The sequence below is a fragment of the Prionailurus viverrinus genome, chromosome A2, assembly GCF_022837055.1.
Source record: "Prionailurus viverrinus isolate Anna chromosome A2, UM_Priviv_1.0, whole genome shotgun sequence".
NCBI classification, from domain to species: Eukaryota; Metazoa; Chordata; class Mammalia; order Carnivora; family Felidae; genus Prionailurus; species Prionailurus viverrinus.
The window spans coordinates 8,117,861-8,143,780 of NC_062562.1; the positions used below are offsets into that span (position 1 = coordinate 8,117,861).

General features: G+C 54.4%; 3 protein-coding genes across 4 annotated transcripts; 2 read left to right on the top strand and 1 right to left on the bottom strand.

The window, feature by feature from the left end:
• Positions 1–1,113: 1,113 nt before the first annotated feature.
• Positions 1,114–10,742, bottom strand: FARSA (phenylalanyl-tRNA synthetase subunit alpha). Of its 2 annotated transcripts, none has more exons than XM_047850402.1 (13): positions 10,066–10,742; positions 7,631–7,768; positions 7,450–7,548; positions 7,248–7,366; positions 6,222–6,314; positions 6,009–6,137; positions 5,817–5,932; positions 4,296–4,401; positions 4,101–4,200; positions 3,841–4,009; positions 3,661–3,738; positions 3,393–3,507; positions 1,114–2,719 (listed from the first exon to the last, which is right to left on the bottom strand). In XM_047850402.1, the coding sequence occupies exons 1-13, from the start codon at positions 10,210–10,212 to the stop codon at positions 2,581–2,583; spliced, it is 1,548 nt and encodes a 515-aa protein (XP_047706358.1). In that variant the 5' UTR covers positions 10,213–10,742; the 3' UTR covers positions 1,114–2,580. The 2 variants fall into 2 exon arrangements, with proteins under 2 accessions (XP_047706358.1, XP_047706359.1); XM_047850403.1 differs by having other exon boundaries at positions 4,296–4,380; positions 10,066–10,740.
• A 2,937-nt stretch (positions 10,743–13,679) lies between these two features.
• On the top strand, positions 13,680–17,590 carry CALR (calreticulin). The gene is made up of 9 exons (XM_047850757.1): positions 13,680–13,851; positions 14,220–14,321; positions 14,527–14,730; positions 15,163–15,257; positions 15,347–15,556; positions 15,636–15,749; positions 15,836–15,979; positions 16,622–16,714; positions 16,805–17,590. The coding sequence occupies exons 1-9, from the start codon at positions 13,761–13,763 to the stop codon at positions 17,003–17,005; spliced, it is 1,254 nt and encodes a 417-aa protein (XP_047706713.1). The 5' UTR covers positions 13,680–13,760; the 3' UTR covers positions 17,006–17,590.
• Positions 17,591–19,449: 1,859 nt separating this feature from the next.
• On the top strand, positions 19,450–25,681 carry RAD23A (RAD23 homolog A, nucleotide excision repair protein). The gene is made up of 9 exons (XM_047850172.1): positions 19,450–19,633; positions 21,019–21,180; positions 21,353–21,534; positions 21,677–21,732; positions 21,866–21,993; positions 22,268–22,346; positions 22,464–22,594; positions 24,655–24,819; positions 24,900–25,681. Exons 1-9 carry the CDS (start codon positions 19,562–19,564, stop codon positions 25,011–25,013), a joined length of 1,089 nt encoding a protein of 362 aa, XP_047706128.1. The 5' UTR covers positions 19,450–19,561; the 3' UTR covers positions 25,014–25,681.
• Positions 25,682–25,920: the final 239 nt, after the last annotated feature.

Sequence of the window (25,920 nt, forward strand, 5' to 3'; positions counted from 1 at the left end):
GCTTGAATCTGGGCTCTCTTACCAGCAAGACGGGCTGGAGGGGGCGGGGGGCGGGGCATAAAACTGCCACTCAATCTCAAAATCCCTCTTTGCCTGTAACTGAGGCAATAAAATCTAAAACGTCAGACTACTGTAAGGGATTCAGAGAAAAACATATGGAACACAATAGGAGTTTAATACAAAGCGGCTAACGTTGGTATCTTGTGGCAAAGCCACAATGTAAGCAAAATGTAGCTTCCTGCAGCACCAGATTTGAAGATTTGAGGATTATCTGAGAAAAATCTCAAAGATTTACTGTTAAGCATGCACACACAAACACGTACACACTGACCAGGAACAAAAGCAACACGCAATTTGCTGGAATTTTTTTTTAATGGTGCAGCGTCTGTGTAACTTCTGAAGACAAGCAAAGTCCAAACATGTTTTGTGAAAATAATATATACAATAGCAAAAGCTTAAAAACACAGGAGAATGAGAAATACCAAATTTAGGAGGGAGCAATCTCAGCAAGGTGCTGGCTAAAGGAGATAGGACAAGCCCACAGGCTCTTCAAACCATTAGGCACATGGATCTAAAATGTGAAAGACCCAAAACAAATACAATGTGCCGATTTGATCCAACCTGGGCAGATGGTGTTAGGCTTTTTTTTTTTTTTTTTTTAATGTGTATTCATTTTTGAAAAAGTGAGAGCACAAGCAGGGGTGGGACGGAGAGAGAGGGGGACACAGATTCCGAAGCAGGCTCCAGGCTCTGAGCTGTCAGCACAGAGCCTGATGCGGGGCTCGAACTCACCGACTTCGAGATCATGACCTGAGCCGAAGTCGGACGCTCAACCGTCTGAGCCACCCAGGCGCCCGTTAGGCTTAATTTTAACATTATATATGCTTCACCTTCCCCACCCACCTTCACTTTTCTGTGGCCTCACCTCTCCCTCCATTTCTGCATTTATCTGTTTATGCCTCCTGTGTTCCCTTCCCCCCCGCCCCCGCCCCCCCACGCCAGCTCCCAATGGCAGGGACCTGAATCAGCTTTGCGGTCTTCAGCTCAGGACGTTGCTGGGACTCAGGAGGTGCACATTTGTTGCATGAATGAGTATTTTTCCGTATGAGTGAATTAATTTGAAATAAAGGAAAAAAAATCGACCAAGTAGCCCTTGGGAGATTGGTGCCCACAGGCCCTGGGACTGGAGAAGCCCACGGCCTCAGCTGCCAACTGTTTGGGTTTAACGACGGCTTCATGGTTATACAACTGTTCACATTTCCAAAGTGCACTGACCCTGAAGATGTGGGGTGAGCAATGTGGAGGCTGAGATTTGCTTTAAAACATCTGCACAGAAACAGAGATCCCACTCACCGTTCAAGGTGGGCTCACGAAGTTCTGTCCTACTCATCTCCCTATTCTGAGCCCCGGTGAAATCCTTACGAGAATTTTTTTAATGTTCACTTATTTTTGAGAGAGAGACAGCTCGAACAGCGGAGGGGCAGAGAGAGAGAGAGAGAGAGACAATGGAATCCGAAGCAGGCTCCAGGCTCTGAGCTGTCAGCAGAGCCCGACATGGGGCTCGAACTCACGAACCGTGAGATCATGACCTGAGCTGAAGTCAGACGCTTAACCCACTGAGCCACCCAGGTGCCCCTTATGAGAATTGTTTTCCTAACATAAAAAGAGCAGCTTTTTAGGGGGAGGATGGAAGGATGAACAGGCGGAGCACAAGACTTTTAGGGCAGTGAAAATACTCTGCATGATACCGTAGCGATGGAAACACATCATCTTACGTTGTCCACACCCAGAGAATGTACAACACCGAGCATGAACCACAATGTAAACCATGAACCAACCGTGGGTGACTGTGTAGTTCATTCATTGTAACAAATGCACCCCTCTGGCGGCGAAGATGTTGACAGAAGGGAGGCTGTGCACGCGTGGGGGCAGAAGGTAGACGGGGAAATTTCCGTACTTTCTGCGCAATTTTGCTGTGCGCCAGAAACTGCTCTTTAAAAAAAAAGAGGAGGGGCGGGGCAGTGTCTTAAAGTTGCCCCTGTCACCCCACCATGCTGGGCTCCCAGGGGGAATCTTGGCACCTGCCTTGACCTTCCCCTCCCAAATGCCCCTCGCCCGGGGCAGGGGGGCTTCTGTTCCATTCACCTAGAGGACAGCCTGGCACCACCAGGTGACGGGTAAATGCTTGATGGAGCCAGTCCTCCCCAGGGGGATGGAGCAGGCTCAGGCAAGCCAGGGGCTCCTGAGGTTCCAGGATCCCCAACCCACCACCCCTCACACCAAGGACTCCTCACACTCCTCCATCCCTAAGGAAAGGCACCATATGAGGACAAATGCCCACTTTATTAGCCAGCAGCTGGCCTGCAGGGCTCCCTAGGGCCCACCTTCATAGATCATACCTGCTACCTGCCCCCCACCCCCCACCCCTGGGACCGTGGGGCAGATGGGCAAAGAGGAGCTACCAGGGACGGGGGATGGCCTCACAGAGGCCTCATAAATACAAGAGGGTCACTGGCAGGGATGCAAAGGGGCTGGACGGCAGGGGCTCAGGGAAGGCGGGCTATCCCGGGGCGGTCCACGTCATGCGGTGCCCTGTGTCCGTGGGGGCCCCGGCTCAGCGTCTAGGCGGCACAGGGGGCTGTCGTACACCATCTGCAGGTTCACCTTGTGGCCCACCAGCTCCCGGATGTTGTTGATGCCATATTTGATCATTGTTGGGCTTTGGGTGGGGAGGGGAGGAAACAGTTTTAGCACCATGTCAGGTCACACTCTCCTCTGATCAGACCCTCTCCGACGGTTCCCATCTCCTTCGAATAAAAGCTCGAGTTGCTCCCAGGGCTCACAAGTCCCTGACGTGTCCTGTGTCCTGCCCCTTTCCCACCCTCATCTCATCTCACTCTACTGACTCACCCCTCCAGCCACCCCGACCTTCTCAGTGTTCTCCAAACACAGCACGCACATTCCTGCCTCAGGGCCTTTGCACTGCCTGTTCCTGCTGACTGAACACCCTTCCCAGTATTCCCCTGGCTTACTCCATTCACCTCCAGTCTTTGCTCAGATACCGCCTCTTCCTCGAAGCCTTCCCTGACAACCCTGTCTCCTTAGTCCTCCCTGCTGCATTTTCCCTACAGCACTTACTGGCCTCAGACACACTCCAGACTTTACCTGTTCGATTTACTTATGTATCTTACTAATTATCATCCTTTTCACTGCACTACGACCCTAACTTCACAGAGGCAGGGACGTGGGCTGTCATCTTCATAGCACAGGACCAAGCATACAGCAGATGCTCACTAAAGGCTTATCGAGTGAGTGAATAGACGGACAGTGCTGGAGGTCTGCAGGCCCCCGGGCCCGTCAAGTCAGACACCCTGAGTGGTTTGGGCACTCACCGCTCCAGGGAGAGGCCCCAAGCAATGACTGACACGTTTTCGGGGAGTCCCATGGGCAGCAGCATCTCGGGGCGGAAGATCCCAGAATTCCCGACTTCCACCCACTTCCTCAGGCCTGTAGAAGCAGGAGAAGGACAGGGCAGATCGTGTGGATGATGCCGGGTCTGGCAGTGAGCTTGGGAGTGGGCTTGGCAGTGAAAGGGACCCGGGCTGAGCGTAGGCAGCCTGAGACATCCCTCCCCCTCCCAGGACCAGGTTCCACCCTGACCTTGGTGGTAGCTGAACACCTCCATGCTGGGCTCCGTGTAGGGGTTGTAGGCCGGCTTGAAGCGCAGCTGGGTAATACCTGGGCAGGGGAAGCGGGGGAACAGAGGAGTGGAAGATGAGCCTGGCGGCCATGGCATCCTCGGCCCCACTAACACCGCCCACTGTGGCCCCGCCTGCCTACCCAGCTTCGTGAAGAACTCCCGCAGGACGCCCATGAGGTGGCCTAGGGTGAGGCCGTGGTCAGCCACCACACCCTCGATCTGGTGGAACTCGGCCAGGTGTGTGGCATCTAGGGTCTCGTTTCGGAACACACGATCGATGGAGAAGTACTTGGCCGGCGTGAAGGGCTTCTGGGGGCGACAGGCAGGCCAGGCCCGGGAGTAGGTCAGAAGGCCGGTAGGACAGCCCCCAGCCTCCCCCACTGCCCAGGCTGAGCTGCACCTTCTGGGCCAGGCGGTAGAGGGCGCGGGCACTGGCCGACGTGGTGTGCGTGCGCAGCAGGTTTTTCCGGGCCTCTTCCAGCTTCCAGTTGTACTTGTACCTTCAGGAGGACAAATGGCAAGTCCACGTTGTGGCCTTCAGGTCCCCGACCTTCTTCCCCCATCCCGACACCCCGAAGCCCTGGGCCCGCCTCACCCCTGTGAGCCGTAGCCACCCTGAGAGTGGGTCCGCTTGACCCGATGGACGTAGTCCATTGGAAGCTGCAGGGCCTCAGCTGGATCTGGGCAGGACAGAGCATCACCTGGTCAGTCAAGGAGCATTTCTCAAACAGCCACTGCACAGAGGACAGACAGCAACGCGTGCAGCTCCCACCCTCGCCACCCACGGCAGCCAGAGGGTGCTGGCGAACATCCAAGTCAGTCACATCCCTCCTCTGCCCAGAGCCCTCCGTCTCCCTGGGGGTGGGGGGAGGTGACGAAGCTCGCTCTCTGGTGATGCAGTCCTGTCACCTCCCATTCCTAACTGATCACTCCCTCCAGTCACAGGGCCTCCCAGCTGATACGTCAGCATACCAGGCACATTCCAGCCTCAGGGCCTTTGCACTGGCTATTCTCTCCTGGAACTTTCCTTCCCAGATATGGTTCTCATCCTTATGTCCTTTGGCCTTTACTTAAACAAAGGCTTGATTTTATTTAACGTTTATTTATTTTTGAGACAGAGAGAGACAGAGCATGAACGGGGGAGGGTCAGAGAGAGAGAGAGAGAGACACAGAATCTGAAACAGGCTCCAGGCTCTGAGCTGTCAGCACAGAGCCCGATGCGGGGCCCGAACCCACGGAGCTCAAGATCATGACCTGAGCCGAAGTCGGACGCTCAACCGACTGAGCCACCCAGGCGCCCTGCGGTAACCCAGGTGTTTAATAAAGATCCTGGCACACAGGAGAGGCCGAACAATCACTTGTTGTGTGAATATGCAAGTTCTTAAGATCCCTTTCCAGAAACATCATTTTGGTGCACCTGAAAAGCCTGACATCAAATCCCAGCTTCACCGCTTATAAGCCGTGTGACCCTGGCAAGCAATGTTCCTTCTCTGAACCCCACTTTCCTCATTTATATAAGAGAGCTAACAGCGGTACTTCCTACAATTGGCAGGAGAATTAGAACAGCGGCTGGCATATGGTGAGTACTTAATAAGTTTTGGGGGCCATGGTAACTATGACAGCAATGCCACTGTTGCTCCTGGCCGGGTAACAGGCACCCAACTCAGTGGCCTCCCCTGCCTTCCTGTGCGGGATGATGACAATCACTGTGGAAAATCATTCAATTTCAGACAGTACTAAGCACTGCGAAAAAAAGAAAAAAAACGGGAACCAAGCTTAGAGACTAGGGACGAGGGATGTTTTGACCTTGGGGGGGACAAAGGCATGTCAAGGTGGCCTCTATGAGGTGACACGTTAGCAGAGGTCTGATGCTGCAGCCCACCTCGAAGATCTGGGAGAAGATGGTCCTTGGCCGAGAGCTGCCTGGCAGCATGGGCCAGAGCCACAAAGTGGACAGGACAGGACGTGGGAGGAAGTCACAGAGGTCAATGGGCCCAGCTCACAGTGGCCCACTGGGCCACAGCGAGGATGGAGTTTATTCCGTCAAGTAAGTATGCCACTCCAAAAAGTTCTGCCCGGGCCTGGCGCCTCTGATGGTGGCGCCCACCCCACCTACCTCGAAGGAAGAAGGTGTCGTGTTGGTCACGTGCTGGGTGCTGCTGGGGCTGGAAAAGTGCATCAAAGTTCCAGAAGGAGCTCTCGATGAAGTTGTCGGTCGGCATCTCCGTGAACCTGGAGGGAGATGAAGCCTGACCGTCTGGCCTGAGCCCTGTGGCTGGGCCGACCCCACCCCCGGCCCTGTGCTCACCCCATCTCCAGGAAGATCTGCCGGAACTGCGTGCGGACCTTGAGCAGAGGGTGCAGGTGGCCGCTATCTGGGAGGACGCCATGGGCCAAGAAATTGTATGGCTTGAAGGGCCGGTCCCGCCAGGAGCCGCTGTCAGAGGATGCAGGGCACAGGGGCCTGGTGAGGGCTGCCCTCCCTCCCCGACCTACCCCAGTCCCTGGGGCCACTCCCTACCTGGAGATCATCTCTGGGCTCAGCTCTGTCTCCTGTTTGGAGATGCTGGTACTGAAGGCACTGCCTTTGCTCACCCAGTAGGTCTTCAGGGTCCTGAGGCCAGAGGAGAGGAGGGGTTGCCCACTGTCACCTCTTTCCAGAGGCTTCCCTTGAACTCCTATCTGAGGCTGACCCCAACACTCCCCACTCAGTCGCTCTACTTTATTTTCTTCCCAACATTTATCGTCACCGGAAATTCTCTTATTTGGCCCACACCTACATTGCTGTGCCCATTCACTTATTCGCTCAACAAGCATTTAACTAGAATCTACTATGTGCCAGGACCTGTTCAAGGTACTTAAGCACCCAGCTGAGTAAGAATAATAGGTCAAGCCTCAAGGGTTTATCCCGTGCCAGGCTCTCTTCTCTTCCACTGCAATCATCCCACTACTTTGTGAAAAGAGGTCATTTGACAGATGAGGAACCTGAGGCCCAGAAAGATCGAATGTCTTGCCAAAGGTCACCCAACTAGTAAGTGCCAGGAGCCCGGACCTGGATTGGGCAGCCCTCCTCCAGTCTGTGTTCTCATAACCACTATGCCACTTGGTACCTGCTCAAACGGTACATCAGCCCTGTGAGAGCAGAGCCCCCAGCCTGTGCAGGTCCCAGCATTCAATCAATTTCAGACACTGAAATCAGAGCCGTAAAGGAAATAAACATGGCACCCAGAATGGAAAGTATAAGCGAGCAGCTTTTACGGAACTCAAAGGGAGAGATCGGTGTCAGGATGGCCTCTTTAAGGTGACACACAGGCACAGGTGTGATGCGCAAGCTGGGCTTAAGAGGAGACAGTTCTCGGCAGAACTCGTGGCATGAGCGAAGGCCCTGAGGCGGCATGAACCTGGCGTGAGTGCTTGACAACCATAGGGTAAAACACAGCTTGGAGGACACTGACAGCACTGCCCCAGTGTGGGCAGGACGGCTCCCTCCCCCCACGCCTCCGGGACCACACAGGTGATGGCTGATGGAAAGGGGGCACCCACTCACACTTCGGTCAGCAGTTTCCTCTTCCTGAGCTCACTCCTTTCCTTCTCACCCAGCTTCTCAGCCTGCCCACCCTGGACCAGTTGGAGCCGCCGCTGCACCTCGTCCTCCACGCTGTCCACCTGCCGTGATGATGACAGGTGTGAGGCACTGTGAGGGCCAGGTGCCCATGTGCACACCTGCCCGCCTGTACGCAGGGACTCACCACTCGGAACACACGGGGCCCATCAGCTGCACTCTTATCCACGCGGATCCACTTGTTGGACATGGCCTTGCTGAAGCCCACCTTGCCGCTGGGCAGTCGCTGGGGGAGTAAGGCCACAGTAAGTGGAGCATGGGGCCACCTGACCCCGTCACCTCCCTGGGCCTTGTCCCTAGGCCCTTACCATAAGCTCGCTCTGGGCCAGGCCCTCCGGGGGGATGCTGCGAAACACCCGGGCCTCATGGCTGCCCTCCCGGGCTATCTCCTCGCCCTCAGCGGTAAGCTCCCAGCGCTTGGTGGAACGTAGCTCAGCCTCAATGATCTGCAGGGAAATGGGGGAGGGGGCGCGCACAGAGACAGGGTTCAGAGCCAGGCACGCCCTCACCATAGCACTGGGCTTGCAGAGTGCCTGAAGCCTGCCTCACATCCGAGCTGCACCACTTCCCAGCTGAGTGACTGACTGCCCCTTGCTGAGCCTCAGTTTCCCTTCTGTAACATGCAGATAATGAGAGATGGCTCACACCTCCCAGAGTGAGGTAAAGTCCCAAGAATGGTACCTAGCAAAAAAATAAATTCGATTGCTTTCGAATCCAAGAAAGATTTTTAAGGTCCCAGGTGAATTGACTTGTCTCCACATTTGACGTGTTCACATCTCAGCGCCCGGAGTGTCAGAGAAGGGCCCCCGTGTCCACATGACACACAGGGACCCAAAGCTCCACGGTAAGGATGGGTCCAGGTCGTATAAAGAGGGGCAAGGCCGGCTGGGGCCCATAGGGCTTAGCTCCCTTTTCATTCTAATTCCCAGCTCTGCTCCTCACTCCCTGTGTGAACTTGGGAAAGTTGTTAAACTTCCCTGAGCGAGTTTTCTTATCCACAAGAGAAGGGTGTGATGGGCTCTACCACAGGAAGTTTGCTTGACAAGTAACGGATTCAGTAAGCAGCAAATACTGCATAAATTCTAACCACTGTTCCTATCATTGTTATTACCATCTCTGCTGTGAGACTGAACCACATCAAATAGCCACTATTTAACCTTCTGTGACCAGCACAAGTCAATTCCACATCAAACAAGGTACTGGCACCCCACAAAATACCTTTCCTGCACTGATAACCTCAGGATCTGCAGCCTGAATACTCAATTTGTCTTTTAAAAATTTTGTTGGGGCGCCTGGGTGGCGCAGTCGGTTAAAGCGTCCGACTTCAGCCAGGTCACGATCTCACGGTCCGTGAGTTCGAGCCCCGCGTCGGGCTCTGGGCTGATGGCTCGGAGCCTGGAGCCTGTTTCCGATTCTGTGCCTCCCTCTCTCTCTGCCCCTCCCCCGTTCATGCTCTGTCTCTCTCTGTCCCAAAAATAAACGTTCAAAAAAAAGAAAATTTAAAAAAAAATTTTTGTTAATGTTTATTCATTTTTGAGAGAGAGAGAGAGAGAGACAGACATAGCATGAGCTGGGGAGGGGCAGAGAGAGAGAGAGGGAGACACGGAATCTGAAGCAGGGTCCAAGCCCTGAGCTGTAAGCACAGAGCCAGATGTGGAGCTCAAACTCGTGAACCAGGAGATTATGACCTGTGCCGAAGTCAGATGTTCGACTGAGGCACCCAGGCTCCCCTGAATGCTTAATTTCAAATCCAGGTTTGCCTGTCCCTTCTCATGACGCTGATCAAGTTACTGACCAGTGCTCAGAAACTGTCACATCTGCAAAGCGGGCGTAACAGTGCTAACATCCTCCGGTTATGGCAAGGACTAGAGGATAAATGAGGTTGGGACCAAAGTGGGGCACAGAATATGAGTTCAATGAATACATACCCCAGTTATATTTTCTGATTCCTAGCCTTGAGGATCCAGCCTCCTGGGGGGCCTACAGGCCTCTCGGAATCTCCTCTTATGGCTCTATCACCTTTCACTTGTCCAAGTCAAAAAGGCTGGGCTTCATCCATGCTCCCCCTGCCTTGCCAGGAATCCCCTCTCCCTTCCACCCGCCTCCCTACAGCCAGACACCATGCCCTCTACCCTGGGGATGTGCCAGCCTCTGCCTTCCTCCCCTCACCACCAGTCCTGCCCCTGCCAATCCTTCCCCAAAGTGATGCAGACAGCACACACATCTGACTGGCTCCAGCTCCCCCAGTACCCCCCTGAGATAAAGACCTACGAGGCCTTGTAAGTTTTGGCTCTACTAATGCCTTTCTACGCCTGTTTCCCGTTCCCACCATTGATCCTGAAGCTTTCCTCCTCAGTGCAGAGGCCCGACTCGGCTGCCACCTCCTCCAGGACGTTCTCTTTGACTCCCCAGGCTGGGCCAGCTGTCACCTCTGGGTTGCCTGTGCTTCCTCCATCACTCTGCAGGTCACCTGAGGGTCTCCCTCATTAGATCGCAATCTCCGTGAGGGCAGGGACCGCCTCTTCCTGGTCCACCAACGTGCCCCTCGCCCCCGCCAACTCTCTCTCAATGGACATTTACTGCGAACGGAACGTCAGCGCTCCCGGGCTCTGGCTTGTTTCCGACTCCCTGCCCGCGCACCCCAGGATGGACTCCTGAAGGACTCCCCAAGAAGCAGTGCCTTCCAGGCAAGAGGACTGCAGGTACAAAAGCGAGAAGGCCAGGCATCACGGGCCCGACTTACCTCTCCCAGCGCCTGCAGGCTCTTCACTGCGCCCACCACTGCCTGGTGCTCCACGCCCAGCTTAGCCGCCAGCTCCGCGCTGTCCAGGCCGCCATCGGCCGCCGCCAGCTGCCTCAGCAGCACCTCCGCCACCGGGCCGTCCGCCATGGCTGTGCCCAGCGTGCTCGGCGTATCCCGCCGGAGCCTGAACAACCGGAACCGGAACCGGCGCCGGGAGTGTGTGTCGCCATCTTGAGCGTGGCGGACCTAGTGCCGGGCTCAGAATGCCGCCATCTTCAGTGTGGCGATGGAAACTTAGGGGGTGGGAGGGACACCGTGCCCACCTCCACCCTAGCTGCAATAGTGGTGTCTGGTGGACTAGAGAGGCCAAATTGCAAACCTCAAGGACAGAATCACAGAGTTGTTTTAAGTGTCACCCAGCCCCACCTCCAGCAGGCGGTGTGACCTTGGACTTCTGTCTCTCTGTGCCCAGGAGCCCTCTGCCTTTCTGTATTGGCCTGTGAGAGGGCTGTAGGTGGTGGGCTTCAGGGACAGTCATTCCCTGGTCAACTACTTTTAAGGTGCCCCCCCCTTAAATTTTAGTGTTTATTTTTAAGAAAGAGAAAACAAACAGTGGGGGAGAGGGGGGAGAGAGAGAGGGAGAGAGAATCCCAAGCAGGCTCCACACTGTCAGCGCAGAGCCTGGCTGGGCTTGTTCCCACAAACTGTGAGATCATGACCTGAGCCAATATCAAAAGTCAGACACTTACCTAAGACACTCAGGCGCCCTTACTTTTTTTTTTTTTTAATTTTTTTTTTCAACGTTTATTTATTTTGGGGACAGAGAGAGACAGAGCATGAACGGGGGAGGGGCAGAGAGAGAGGGAGGCACAGAATCGGAAACAGGCTCCAGGCTCTGAGCCATCAGCCCAGAGCCTGACGTGGGGCTCGAACTCACGGATCGCGAGATCGTGACCTGGCTGAAGTCGGGCGCTTAACTGACTGCGCCACCCAGGCGCCCTACAGGCGCCCTTACTTTTAAGTTTTTAAAGGGAGACTAGGTAGGGACTCTCCCTATATACAAATGGGAGAGGGAGTCAACTAATAATAGTTACAGTCAAGGTAGCAGCTAACCTACAGGGACATCCCTGTGTGCTCTGCCCAGTGCTAAGTGCTTCAGGTGTGTTTTTTCATTTTCCCAAAAACTTTGATACAGATATTGATATCATCGCCATTTCACAAATGTGAAAATGGAGGCTCAAGAGGGTGGTAGGTCTCTAGCAAGAAACAGTTGCTAGATATGGTGCCAGAAACTATAAACACCTCCGATCCCACCCCCCATCCCTGAATGCTCAGAGAAGATCAATATCAGGGCAATAATGCATACTCGAAACCAGTTCTGGCCTGTAGAGATAGAATGCGGGACACAAATCTAATTTTAAGCTTTCCAGTAGCAATGTCAAAAACAAAATGGGTGAAATTAATTGGAAGAATTTACCAAACTTGCCAGGTCCAAATGATTATTTCCATACTTACTGCAAAATTACTAATGAAATACTTCACATTATTTTTCCATACTAAGTCTCCAGAATCTGATGAGTGCTTCTACGGTTATGGCACATCTCAGTTGGGACAAGCTACATTTCAAATGGTCAACAGTCACATGTGGCCAGTGGAGATTATAGTGGGCAGTGTAAGATTCTAATCCCATTTATGCCACTCACCCAAATCGCTTAATCCTTCTGTGCCTGTTTCCTTGCCTGGATAGAGATGCTATAAACACAGGTTATTTAAGTGAAAATACTACCCACACATGTACACGTACTTGCTAAGAGTCAACTGTGTGGAGCATGTGACAAGTACGATTCTAAGCAGAACACCTTTACCCATTTAACCATCACCATTACTATTTGAGCCGGGAAGATGGGTTTACGCAACATCACCCAATCCTGACCCTACGGTAAGCTCCTGATAAAAATGCGGGATGTGTCCCTCAAAGTCCCTTCTTGGCTTCAAGGCACTTTCTTCCTGTTTTGTTTATTGAATTCCTCCAAGAGTCTTTCCTTCTGTCTGTCACATAGCAGGTAGATTTTAAGCCTGCCGGGTGCCAGGTGCTGCAAGAGACACTGGGGGATGGTAAAGTGAATAAGACCATCAGAGTGTCCACATTCGAGCAGGAAGCACCAAGCTCATGTGTGCATGACATATGGCGGAAGGGAGGGAAGGCTGGAGGGTCAGTGGCAGGCCTGCAGTGCCCACCCCAGATTGGGGCTCCTCATGACCAGGGATTGGGGGGGGGGGTTCAGGTTGGCTGATACTGGATACTGCCTGGGGCAGAACCCCAACTTCTCCAAGACTCCTTATTCCTCCCTTTTCTGAGTCCCCACCACTATCCCCGAAGCACCCCCCCCTCCCTGCTTTTGCCAGGATTCCCCTTTCCAAGCCCACGTTCCCAGGTCCAGATCCTGTTTGCTCAGGGTTTGGGAAACCCCCAGCCCTCCTTCCTGCTTCCTGCAGCTTGGGGGCAGGGAGATGGTGTCTGTCACTGTCAGTCACGTGCCTTTGGCTTCAGAAGACTCTAGACGCAGGGGTCCTGCCCATCTCCCTTGGACTTTATCTTCCCCACCATCTGTCTCTTTTTTTCCTCCCCAACGGAACCCCCATCCTCTCTTCTTTAGCCGTTTAATTGCAAAAGGCAGGCCGTTTGTGGGAGACCACAGGCAGCGACCCCTTTACTGGCTGAGGGAGGGGTAAAGGAGAGGCCGCAATTAGAGGAACAACCCTACCCCACTCTGGGAACCACAGCCTATAGTCACATCTTGGAGCCTTCTGGGCTTCCTTCCCTCTGTCCCAGGACAACCCTAACAGCACTGAAAGCGGTTTTGTAGGGCGGCACCTAGCCAAAGTTTCTCCGCCTAGCCTCTTAGGGGCTCCTGTGTCTTCAGATGCTAAGTGACTTGCCCCGGTCACACAGCAGCAGTCTGACAGGCGGCCAGGGCACTAGGGGCCAGAGAGGAGAGAGCTAACATTTTACTCTCTGGCCTGCAAGGCTGTGGCACCGGGATGAAGTGAAGACCCAAGGACTCGGCCTCTGAGCTCAGGCGCCCTCTGCCCCACCGTGGCCCGGGGCGGAGGCGGGGGCGAGCGAGAGCGAACGCGTCAGTAGGGGTTCCCCAACTGCAGGGTAGAAAGTGGCTGGGAAAACCTTGCCCACCCTTACCCGCGGAGGGGACGAGAGAAGGCGAGCTGGGGCAGGACCCCGGTCCTGAGCAGTGACAGCGGCACTCGCGCGCGTTCTTTAAACTCCCAGATCGGGAGCTAAGCGCGCGGGCTAGGGCGGGGTTGGGTCGAGGTCTGGTCACATGACCTGGCCAGAGGGGCTCGAGGCCCCCACCACATCGGTGGGCGGCCCCCACAACGCGTGGTCGTCTTTCATTGGCCAGTTGTGTGGCCAATAGAAATCGGCCATCTGGGAACCCTGCGTTCCGAGGCACATACTAACCTGCTCAGACGACAAGGACCCAATGGAAAGTCAGGGCCGTGACCACTGACCAATCATCAAGTGCGGAGGGCGGGACAAGAGGCTGGGCCAGGTTGGTTTGAGAGACAGTAGGGTATAAAAACGCGCGGCCGGCGGCAGCGTCCGTCCCTACTGCAGAGTCGCCGCCGGAGGAGAGGTTTAAAGGGCCCGCGCGCCGCCGCCCCCTCGGCCCGCCATGCTGCTACCCGTGCCGTTGCTGCTCGGCCTCCTCGGCCTGGCCGCCGCCGAGCCCACCGTCTACTTCAAGGAGCAGTTTCTGGACGGAGGTAAGGCCTGGTCCCGCCTCGAGGCCGCCGCGACGACGAAAGCGGTCCCCCAGCCTGGATCTGCGTTGTCGCTTGTAATTACTGCTTAGAGGGCCAGTACGGTGGCCTCCGGGGACTAAAGCCGCAGGCGATCCTCCGTTGTGTGTCCCTTGGGGAGCGTCGAGGGTGCAGCGGACTCTCGCGGCGTGAGTTAGGGTTTGGCGGAGGATCCTTTAAGCTATCCAAGGTGTCAAACTAGAGGTTGGGGCGGGGGCAGTCGGGGGTTATCCCTTTTCCAATCCGCAGCAGTTTGAGGCTACTGGCAGATATTCGGTGGGGGTGGAGTGGGTCAGTACGGCCGCACTGAGCCTGCCCCTTTGATCCTCTAGACGGGTGGACCGACCGCTGGATTGAATCCAAACACAAGTCAGATTTTGGAAAATTTGTTCTGAGTTCCGGCAAGTTCTACGGTGACCAGGAAAAGGATAAAGGTAAGAGCCTGGCGGAGTTGGGGGGGGGGGGCGGTGATCGGATTCAGGGGGACTTCCTGGAGGAAGCTCTTGCACACGACAGACATAGCTTGGGATCCTCATGAGCGGGGCAGGGGGGGAGGAAGGGGCAGTGGTTTGTACGGCCAATACTTAGGGTCTATGGAGGTTGGGGCCGAGCCATGACCTCACTCTGGTCTCTTGCTAGGGCTGCAGACAAGCCAGGATGCCCGCTTTTATGCCTTGTCGGCCAGATTTGAGCCCTTTAGCAACAAGGGCCAGACGCTGGTGGTGCAGTTCACAGTAAAACACGAGCAGAACATCGACTGTGGGGGCGGCTACGTGAAGCTATTTCCAGAGGGCTTGGACCAGACGGACATGCACGGAGACTCTGAATACAACATCATGTTTGGTGAGGGGCCCCGCCCTGGTGCTGACCTCTGATTAGTTACAGGGAGACTTAAATGTCAGGGACCCTTAAAGCTGGTGACAGGTAGTTGTGAGGATATGGACTGTATTTATGTAGTTGAGGCTTGCCTTGGGAGGGGAAGCGAGAGGATTGCATTGTTATTTGTTGGTGTGAAACTGTTAATTTGTGGTGTTTTATGTAGTTATTTCCTGATATTAGCCGTATCAAATTCTAGAGCTCTGGTTGGTTGGTTGGTTATTTCCTTTTTGAAAGTTTCCACCTACGGCCCCTTAGAGCCAGTCAGAGGCTGATTCCTGTGTTGTGACCCTTTGCAGATCTGTATCTAAGAACCAAGTCTTGCTTTGTAAAGGGGGGGTGGGGAGCTTTGCTACGGTGGGCATCCTCTTGCTCTAACTGGACCAACTCTTCACGTAGGCCCGGATATCTGTGGCCCTGGCACCAAGAAGGTTCATGTCATCTTCAACTACAAGGGCAAGAACGTGCTGATCAACAAGGACATTCGTTGCAAGGTGTGACTGGGGGTGGTGACAAAAGGCGGATAGGGGAGTGTCAGAGGCCAGCCTGGTGGGTGGGGCCACTCATCTCCCACTCTCTTCAGGATGATGAATTCACACACCTGTATACGCTGATTGTGCGGCCGGATAACACCTATGAGGTGAAGATCGACAACAGCCAGGTGGAGTCAGGCTCCTTGGAGGATGATTGGGACTTCTTGCCTCCCAAGAAGATAAAGGATCCTGATGCTGCGAAGCCTGAAGACTGGGACGAGCGGGCCAAGATTGATGACCCCACAGACTCCAAGCCTGAGGTTGGTGTTTGGGCAGGTTCTCCCTACATGGAGGGTGTAGAGGACAGCTGGGTTGACTGACCTCTCTGTGTACCTTCAGGACTGGGACAAACCCGAGCACATTCCTGACCCTGATGCTAAAAAGCCAGAGGACTGGGATGAAGAGATGGACGGAGAGTGGGAACCACCAGTGATTCAGAACCCTGAGTACAAGGTGGGGCTCTGAGCGGGGTTGGGGGGACGCACAGTGGGGAGTATGCTGACCCCCACTCACCCACTGGTTACCTTCTCCTTCTGCAGGGCGAGTGGAAGCCCCGGCAGATCGACAACCCAGATTACAAGGGCACTTGGATCCACCCAGAGATCGACAACCCTGAGTACTCCCCTGATAGCAACATCTATGCCTATGAGAACTTTGCTGTCCTGGGCTTAGATCTCTGGCAGGTGAGACCGAGGGGATACCTGGAGCACTTCACAGGTTCAGGGTCACCCGGGAGGAAAGGGACGGTAGCATTCGACCCCGAGCTGGTCTGATCCAAAAGCAGTGCTTTTTCTGAAGAATTTCGTGGTCTGTCTTATGGAGCGTTCATAGCACTCTCTTTGAGGTTTTGCTTATTTATGTGCCAGCTACCATTTTCAGTCCCTTTATGCAAAGGAGCTTGTTCAAGTGTCCTCAACAACTAGAAGTTAATTGGATCACCCCATTAGAAAATTAGTTTCACCGATGCTTGGTTGGCTCGATTGGTAGAGCATGCGACCCTTGATACTTGGGGGCTCCACGTCAGGAGTAGAGCTTGCTGAAAGAATATAAGTAAACAGATAAATAAATGTGACTTTTAGAAAAAAATCAAAGGAAGAAAATTAACTTTAGAGAGACCAGGTTGACGTTTTATTCACTGACAAATATTCTGTGCCTAGAATGGAGTCTGGGTGGTAGAAGGTACTGGAAAAATATTTGAACAAGGGACCGAGACCCCATTTTACAGATGAAGAAAGTGAAGGGCCTTGTGTAGTGGTCCTGGGAACAGAGGGGGTGGGAGTGTTGTCCCCTCTGACCACCCGTCCACCCATCCTCCTGCCCCCCAGGTCAAGTCTGGCACCATTTTTGACAACTTCCTCATCACCAACGACGAGGCGTACGCAGAGGAGTTTGGAAACGAGACCTGGGGTGTCACAAAGGTGGGACCAGGGTCTGATCCTGGGCTTGGGGGTGGGGAGGTCTGGTGGGAGGGGGCCCGGCCCTGAAGTACGGGTGTGGTGTGTGTACAGGCGGCGGAAAAGCAGATGAAGGACAAGCAAGATGAGGAACAGAGACTAAAGGAGGAAGAGGAGGACAAGAAGCGTAAGGAAGAGGAGGAGGCAGACAAGGAAGACGAGGAAGACAAGGATGAGGATGAGGAGGACGAGGATGAGAAGGAGGAAGAGGAGGAGGAAGATGCTGCCACTGGCCAGGCCAAGGACGAGCTGTAGGGGCCACACCACCGCCTCCAGGGCTGGACTGAGGCCTGAGCGCTCCCGCCGCAGAGCCGGCTGCGCCAAATAATGTCTCTATGAGACTGGAGAACTTTCATTTTTTCCAGGCGGGTTGTGATTTGGGGTGGATTTTGGTTTTGTTCCCCCCCCCCCTTTTTTTTTAAACTGGTGTTTTGTCTTTGATTCTCCTTAGTCCTTATTCCTGATCCTCCTTTCTTAATTGACATCTTTGCCTTCTTCTGTCCCCTTCTCTCCCCAGATCCCTTAGTCCCCCTCCAACCTGAGGGGGCAGGGGAATGTGGAGGAGAAGCCCCAGTCCCGAGACTCCATCTGCTCTCCTTCCTGGATCCCAGAGGGGGGCAGGAGAAGAGGGTGGCATCCCCAGCCCCCCCCCCCCCCCCCCCCAGCACTGAAGAACAGGGCTCCTAGGGCCTGAGCTCTGACCCCTACCCACCACCTCCCTTCCTCCCCTGTTCCCAGGACTGGGCCACTTCTGGGTGGGGCAGTGGGTTCCAGCTTGGGTCACACTGAGAATGTAAGAACTACAAACAAAATTTCTATTAAATTAAGTTTTGTGTCTTCCTCCTGTGTCTCCTTCTGGGGGATGGGACTTGAGTAAGGCTCATTTTTCAGCAGCTGAAGTGTTGATTAAATGTCCCATAAGGTGATAGGAGTTGTTGTTTACCCCCACAACCCCAAACCAGTCGGAGGAGAGCAATTGTTAAGTGCCATTACAGATATTCCACATGAGAACTCGTTGAGTCTCTGCACCAAATTGGTGTTTGTTTCTATTACCAGTTTGGTTTGAGGCTGTGTGCCAGAATTTAGTAAGAGGTAGAGCAGGGCTATGAACCCACACCTTAGCACCATTTCATGCCATCCATTGGACCCTCATCCATATATACTTAAAAAAAAAAACAAAAAACACTTTAATGTTTATTTTTGAGAGAGCGAGCATGAGTGAGGGGGGTGGGGCAGCACAGAGAGAGAGGGAGACAAAGAATCCAAAACAGGTTCCAGGCTCAGCCGTCAGCACAGAGCCCTACGCAGGGCTCGAACTCCTAAACTGCAAGATCATGACCTGAGCCATCGGGTGCATAACCAACTGAGCCACCCAGGAGCCCCTTAACCACGTTGTAAAAGTCTCAGCTGGTGTTAAAAGCTATTCCTTTTATAATCATGAATATAGGTTCAAGGGTGGTAAATACTTTGCTGGTGGTCTTTAAATTCTTGGAAAGAGATGGTCCCACGGGGGGGATGGTACAGATGACAGGTCAACGAAGTCTAGGCCTCTGAGGCTCTCCTAGGCCCATCTCTTGTTGGGGACCACGAGGCTGTCGCTGAAGTCCTGTAAGTAGGCTGGAGCTCATGTCCCTTGTTGCAGGGGAGAGGCAAGAAGTCCTCAACAGCTTGGCCTGTGGTGGAAACATCTAGGCTTGGTGTGCCGTAGAGGAGAAAAACAGCAGGACCTTGTTACAGTTGAGCAATGCGTGAGGTATCTGGTAACTGCCTGGTGCTGCGCTTGGGTTGAGTGCTTGGAAACTAAAGAGCAGGTTTGGAGGCAGGAAATGATGCAGGATGGGAAGGCCACCTAGTAACTGGGAGATAAGCCCAACCTTGCTTCCAACCAGTCCCACAAAACACCATATTCAGCTTAGGCTAAGCAATCCTTCAAGTCCATATTCATTGGATGGTTCACCATGCTTTACCCTACTGTGTTCTGTGGTCCAGCCCCACCCCTCTGGGAGGCCTCTAGAATTGATGTATCCAGGAAAAGTTGGTGGAGAGATTCTGTATTCAGTGTAGGGAGGCCTCGAAAGGTGAAAGTTTACTTAAATAATTGGGTCAGACTGGGGATACTGGGGTGAACAAAGTGGCCAGGGAAGGAGCAAGAGAGAGATGGGGCACCCAGGAGCTAGTACTGTAGGTTCATTCCCAAAATCCAACTCTCCCTCAGTAACGAATGAGGTCACAAAATGCCAGTCGTTCCTGTTTCCGCAGCCAAATGTGGTTTCTCGAATTTTTATTTAATTGTTGGTGACCTTTGGAGTATTTTTTCCAGCCCTGAGTAAGGGTTCCTGTGAGGGTGGCCAGACCAGAATAAAACTCATTTGGAAGACAAAAATGAAGTTTTTATGGAAGAGATATAAATATCCAGAAGTACATGAAAAACTGTTCAATGTAATCAACAAACTCATAGGAGCACGAAAGTGGGGTCGTCGGAGCCATTTTGTGGCTGTATGACGTCACCGCTAACGGGCATGGCGTCACTCGCAGGAAACCACGTGACGTTATGCGTGCTGACTGAGAAGCGGCTCGCCCCGACCCCAGGCGCAGACTGTAGTCTGCGCATGCCTGGCCAAAGGGCTCTCTCTTGCGCATGCCTACCAAGGCTAAGGGGGCGCGCGCAGGTCACGTGCTCTGGTGGTCGGCGCGCGCACCGCCTGCCCCGGAAGCGGTCGGCTCGCGGCGCGGCTGGGCGCTAAGATGGCGGCGGCGTGAGTTGCATGTTGTGTGAGGATCCCGGGGCCGCCGCGTCGCTCGGGCCCTGCCATGGCCGTCACCATCACACTCAAAACGCTGCAGCAGCAGACCTTCAAAATCCGCATGGAGCCTGACGAGACGGTGGGAGCTGGACCGGAGCCCGGGGGCGGGAACGACGGGTGCCGGGGGTGGGTGGGGGTGGGGAGGACGGGCTCCCGACTGAAGGGGCGGGGTGGACGGCGCGGGCAGGGCCCTGCCCACCCCTCCCTACTCGCCTGGCTCCCGAGCCTCCCTCTGGTTCTCGGCCCAGCCCCCAGCGACTCGTGCTGATGGCGTTTGTGGGCCGGTCTCTGGACGAGGCCCCACCCCCCGGGGCACCCATCAGGCCCCGTCTCCAATGTCAGTGCCCTCGCGGGTCGCTGGAGCCGCTGGCTCCGATTCCGGGACAGGCCACGCTCTTCCGGACGGGAGCTCCGAGTTCGTAGCTTTGCAGGCGTTTCCTGGGGACGTTGGTGGCCGAATTTGGGAGTAGTGACCAGGAGATTCCAAGTAGTGACGGCAGTGACGATGAAAACGATAAACCATTTGACTTTCAGTGATCTGTGTTTGTTGGTTGGTGGTTTGTTCTTTACCAGCCGCTGAGCGTTTTAGTGTTAATCTAACTAAATCTGCAAAACAGGCTTGTCATTTGAGCACTCTTGACTTATCCACCACGTTTTACAGATGTGGAAATTTAGGAATTAGAGAACTTTGTCACCATTAGAAGAGCCGGTAATAGCGGAATGGAGATTGAAATTTGGTTTTGCCTCGGGTGAGAGCCCGTGGTGTAAACATTATGCTGCATTTTTAGTTGAAAAGAGACTTAGGACCTAAGAAATATATTGAGTGTCTAAACTCTGTTTGGTACTTTTTGCACGACTAGCTCATGAAGGAGACATCGAAGTACACTTTTTTTAGAAGAGGAAGAAGCACTCAGTTTTTGACTAGCCCAACGGTTTGACTTTGGGCAAGCTACTTAATTTTTCCTCTGTGTCTGTGTTTCCTCAAATATAGAATAAGGCTAACGATACCTGTTTTATGCAGCGATGAGGTCTTATAAGTGATGTGCATATGTAGTATGTATATAAGGCGTTTTTGGAAAAACTGAGCGCTGTCGTCAGCGTGCCGTGAAGAATCTTATTTCTTTTTCCTTCTATGGTTAGCATACTTTACATCTTTTGAAGTTACGTTTGTTTTGTTTCCCTCTTCTCACATTAGCGTTATCTCCACGGAAGCAGGGACTTCGGATGAGTTTTGTTCCTTGCCGTGTGCTCAGTACCTAGAACAGCGCCCGGCATGTCATAAGTGTTGAGGAACTGCTCCGTTGCATGGTGGGATGAGCAAACAAATTCGAATCTGGTGTTCTTGACTATGAAGCTTAGCCTCTGTGCCATCGAAGCTTGTGGTGTCTTTCCCTCCGCTTCCCCCTGCCCCCAGCAGAAAAGAAAGAATCTTGAGGTTTGCAATGAGTGTGCCCTTCCTTCCAGGTGAAGGTTCTAAAGGAGAAGATAGAAGCTGAGAAGGGTCGTGATGCTTTCCCCGTGGCCGGACAGAAGCTCATCTATGCTGGCAAAATCCTGAGTGATGACGTCCCCATCAGGGACTATCGCATCGACGAGAAGAACTTTGTAGTCGTCATGGTGACCAAGGTGGGTGAAGTGTGCTGGTTGGGGGTGGGGGGTGGGTGAATTAGCTGGGGAGTTGGTAAAGAGCCTGTGTGCCCCAGAGAGATTAGCTATGAATAGGGCGGGGCAGAGACAGGATGGGATGTTGGGGCTAGATAGGGATATTGATGCCTGCTCCTTTTTCTGGGTGTCACAGGCCAAAACTAGCCCAGGCACTTCAGTTCCCCCAGAGGCCTCACCCACTGCTGCCCCGGAGTCCTCCACATCCTTCCCTCCGGCCCCTGCCTCAGGCATGTCCCAGCCCTCACCTACTGCCAGAGAGGACAAGAGCCCGTCAGAGGAATCAGTCCCCACGACATCCCCGGAGTCTGTGTCAGGGTAAGGCAAGGGAGCAGCAGCCCCAACTTGGGCCCTGTCCTCCCAGTACATTCCAACGCCCTCATACATGTTCCCACATATCTATCTGGGGGAGGGCAAGCACCGGAAGTCAGGGTCCGATTTCTCTCTCTTGAATTTGCAGCTCTGTTCCCTCTTCAGGTAGCAGCGGGCGAGAGGAAGACGCGGCATCCACGCTAGGTGGGTGGGTGGTCCCCAGGCCAGCAGCAGTTGGGTGCCCCAGCCGGCAGCTGGGCCTTGTGTGGGTGTGGGAGGGCCTGGGAGCTGCCCTTTCCTTTCCTTGGTGACCCAGGCCTTGCTGCTCCTTCCACAGTGACTGGCTCTGAGTATGAGACGATGCTGACAGAGATCATGTCCATGGGCTATGAGCGGGAGCGGGTCGTGGCCGCCCTAAGAGCCAGCTACAACAACCCCCACCGAGCCGTGGAGTATCTACTCACGGTGAGGTGGGGCTGCTGCCTCCTGGGGAGGCCTCAAGGGAGTACTCGGGCTTAAATACCTTAACGGGTGGTGAGAGAGGCAAAACCTGCCCTCAGAAGCTTTTGGGTTGTGGTTCCAGCCAGGAAAGGCATCCTGCAGGAGCTTGGGCATGAGCGGGTGGGGTGGGCCTGGGGAGGGCAGGGCCGAGGCCTCACCTGACCTCTGCCAGGGCCATGCGTGCAGGAGGGAGGCAGCGGGCAATCTGCGCATTAGAACTAAATAGGACCCCTGACAGGGAATTCCTGGGAGCCCCGAGCCAGAACATGGTTCTGTCCAGGAGAGCCAGGTGTCGGAGCAGCCAGCCACGGAAGGAGGTGAGCGGGTTGGGAGATGTGCATGTGGGGTGTGTGTCAAGGCATCTGACTCCCCCGCTCCCGAGCTTCTGGGAGTCCAGCATGGCGTCTGACTACACACCTTCCTCCTGCCGGCAGGAGAGAACCCCCTGGAGTTCCTGCGGGACCAGCCCCAGTTCCAGAACATGCGGCAGGTGATTCAGCAGAACCCGGCACTACTGCCCGCCCTGCTCCAGCAGCTGGGCCAGGAGAATCCTCAGCTTTTGCAGGTGCGGCCCTGGGGGTGGAGGGAGCCAGGGCAGGCACCACCTCCACTCCCCGTGCGGGTGTCACGGCCCCAGAAAGCTAGCCTGGCCTGGCCTGGCACGTGGGAGTCTCTGTTTGGAAAGCATGTCTGATGCCCCCTGATGCTCCAGGCAGTATGATGCCCTGCTTGGTTTCATGTAATTTTCCCAAACGTCCTGTGAGGTGTAAGTGCTGTTGTCCTCCTCTGTAATGGAGGCAGATGCCAGAAGTTTGGAGTAGTCTGGCAGCTGGTGTGGTGTGTGTCTGCCTCCAGCCTCTGGGTCCTTTGTGTCTGGCTTCCATACAGTTGGTGCATCATAAGCGCCCACTGGGTTGCGTGGCACTGCCCAGAACCACTGTGTCCCAGTTGGCTCTGGGACCACTGTGCTCAACGAGGCTCCATCCAGCCCTCGAAGGTTCCTGTGCACACGGGCAGTGGCCCCTGGGTGTGACAGGGTTTTCTGGATCCTCTGTGAAGGCCTCCCTGTCTTGGTTTAAGACCTGTCGTCTGCTGCTTCTCCACTTCTCACTCGGTCTCTTGTCCTGGCTCCTCCTTTTTACTTTCCCCAGATGTTGTAGGGCACAGGCTGCACACCTCTGTTGTCTTTATTTAGTCCTTCCTGCATATCGTCTTGGGCAGTGATGCCCCTCAAATCGACGTGACCAATCTGGACCTCCAAATGTTACGTTCCTTCTAAAATTTTCTTTAGTGTTTATTTTGGGGCAGGGGTTGGGGGGGGGGGGGGGAGAGAGAGGAAGACACAGAATCGGAAGCAGGCTCCAGGCTCCGAGCTGTCAGCACAGAGCCCAGCACAGTGCTCGAACTCACAAACCACGAGATCATGACCTGAGCGGAAGTCAGATGCTTAACTGACTGAGAGCAATCCAGGCACCCCTGAAAGTGCTTTCTAGAGGTCTAAGACTTCAGAGCAGACCCTCTTCTCATGCCTCCCCTTCCCTGCAAGGACCAGCCTGGGGTTGCTTGAGCCTCAGGCCCTGGGGGCTTGCTGGGGTCATCCATCACCTGTCTTGCCAGAACATCTCACTCAGCCCAGCCCTTCTCCCAACCTCTGTGGCTGCCACCTCATCTCCCACCTGGTTTCTGGCAGCTACCACCCAGGCCTTGGCTTCTGCACCGCCCCATGGTCCATGCTGCACCAGGAGCCAGATTCCTAAAAAAGCACTCTTTACCTTGAAATTAAAAACTGTCACACATAGGGGCGCCTGGGTGTCTCAGTTGGTTAAGCGTCCGCCTTCAGCTCAGGTCATGATCTCATGGTTTGTGGGTTCGAGCCCCACCTCACGCTCTGTGCTGACAGCTCACAGCCTGGAGCCTGCTTCAGATTGTCTGCCTCTCTTTCTGCCCCTCCCCCGCTCACGTTCTGTGTCTGTCTCCCAGAAATAAACAAACAAACAAACAAACAAAGTTGTCACACGTAAATAGAGTTGTAGAACTCTAACACCTGGGTGAGTTAATGTTTTTAAGAAGTATATGGAGCACATCTTTCGCTATTTAACCATCACTGTGGTGTTTCCTCATACTAGAAAGCAGAAGAACACAGGTCTGGTCCCTGCACCTTCCTCTCCGATCTCATCTTTTGTTTTGTCCCCTTTTTGTTCTTTTACTCTGTTCGTGCCGCATGGGACTTCTGTTTCTGGGATTTGCCAAGTACATTTCTACCTCCAGGCCTTTGCGCTTAATTGTTCTATCTGGAGGAAAGTTCCCTTCCCATCCTACAGATCACAGAGCTCCCTTTCCTGGCAGGCAGTGTTTTTTTGCTAGCCCAACGTTTACCCTACTGAATGCTGGGGCCACTGTTTACATTATAAGTCGTTATCCACTCGTCTGCTTGTTCGTGGTCTATCTTCCTACCCTGGAACATCAGCTCCACCAGGATGGGGCCTATATCCACCATTATGTTGCTCTTTGGCCAGAACAGGCACCCTTTAAATATATGCTGAATGAATGAAAAAGGGCTAAGGACCTGGGGAGGAAGGCATCAAGGGCTAGGAGTCACAGTCTCGTTTTCTCCGTCTCACACAGCAAATCAGTCGGCACCAGGAGCAGTTCATCCAGATGCTGAACGAGCCCCCCGGGGAGCTGGCAGACATCTCGGACGTGGAGGGTGAGGTGGGCGCCATAGGTGAGGAGGCTCCGCAGATGAACTACATCCAGGTGACGCCACAGGAGAAGGAAGCTATAGAGAGGGTAAGAGGCCTGGCCGAGGGGTGACTTCCCTGGTGGGCCAGGCCCTCCCCCCCTGCTCATACCTGCCCATCTTCCCACAGTTGAAGGCCCTGGGCTTCCCAGAGAGCCTGGTGATCCAGGCCTACTTCGCTTGTGAAAAGAACGAGAACTTGGCAGCCAACTTCCTCCTGAGTCAGAACTTTGAGGACGAGTGATGCAGGGAGGCCAGGCCACCCCCCCCCCCACCTCCCCACCCCCCCAGCTCCAAAAAGTTTTATAAAAGAAAAAAATATATATATATTCATGTTTATTTAAGAAGTGGAAAAAAAATCAAAAATCTTAAAAAAAAAAAACAAACCAACTTCCCACCCTCCCAAAGTGGCTCCTATTCCCATCTTGGCCTGAGAAGACCCAGGCCAGACAGCTGTCCCTGATCCCCCGCCCCAGCCCTGCCTGCTCCAAGAAACTGGCAGGACTGGAGGCGACAGATGGGCCCCTCTTGGCCTCTGTCCCAGCTCTCTGCGGCCAGATGGAGAGGCGGCTGCCTGCTTCCCCCTCCCCCAAAGAGCCCCTGAGACCTCCCCCCCGCCCGCCTTCTTCCAGGGTGAGGGGAAGCTGGAGCCCCAAACTTTGATCCTCCATAGGAGTAGCCCAACCTTTCCATCTCGGGTGAGCACCTCGGGAGGCCTAAGGATCCCTTCCCTAGTCTGGCCTTGGCCTCTGGCCTGCATCCCTTTGCTGGGGAGGAGGAGGAGGAGGCCTGGCTTGTCCTGCCTGGGGAGGGGGTAACATCAGAGCTGCTTCGGAGGTCGAGGCCACCCCCACCCCAGGACAGAACGTGTCTCTGATAAAGGTTTTGAAGCAAATAAAGTTTTAAACGCTAGTCCTGTGGTGTGTGCCTACTGGGGCTTCCTACTCTGGCTCATCTGGGTCTGGGGGCCGGTTGGGCACAGTTGACACAGCGGTGCCAGGAAGGGGCAGTGGTCTGTCAGCCTCTGCAGACTGGGGCTCCCCGTCTCCACACCCTCCTTTGAGGCCAGCTCGTTCCCAGGCAGTGGGCCCCAGCCCCAATTTAGCCTTGGAAGGGCTGCTTCTCCCTGCCCCCCCCCCCCCCCCATCAGC

Excerpts from the sequence above, each read along its gene's own strand:
- FARSA (XM_047850402.1), bottom strand. The coding sequence starts at position 10,212 with ATGGCGGACGGCCCGGTGGCGGAGGTGCTGCTGAGGCAGCTGGCGGCG. Across the intron at positions 6,138-6,221 it reads AGCCCAGAGATGATCTCCAG|CGGCTCCTGGCGGGACCGGC; the intron begins GTAGGGAGTGGC and ends ATCCTCTGACAG. Across the intron at positions 4,402-5,816 it reads CGACACCTTCTTCCTTCGAG|GTGATGCTCTGTCCTGCCCA; the intron begins GTAGGTGGGGTG and ends TTGACTGACCAG.
- CALR (XM_047850757.1), top strand. The coding sequence starts at position 13,761 with ATGCTGCTACCCGTGCCGTTGCTGCTCGGCCTCCTCGGCCTGGCCGCC. Across the intron at positions 15,557-15,635 it reads CCACAGACTCCAAGCCTGAG|GACTGGGACAAACCCGAGCA; the intron begins GTTGGTGTTTGG and ends GTGTACCTTCAG. Across the intron at positions 15,980-16,621 it reads TGGGCTTAGATCTCTGGCAG|GTCAAGTCTGGCACCATTTT; the intron begins GTGAGACCGAGG and ends CCTGCCCCCCAG.
- RAD23A (XM_047850172.1), top strand. The coding sequence starts at position 19,562 with ATGGCCGTCACCATCACACTCAAAACGCTGCAGCAGCAGACCTTCAAA. Across the intron at positions 21,181-21,352 it reads TAGTCGTCATGGTGACCAAG|GCCAAAACTAGCCCAGGCAC; the intron begins GTGGGTGAAGTG and ends TGGGTGTCACAG. Across the intron at positions 22,595-24,654 it reads AGAATCCTCAGCTTTTGCAG|CAAATCAGTCGGCACCAGGA; the intron begins GTGCGGCCCTGG and ends CGTCTCACACAG.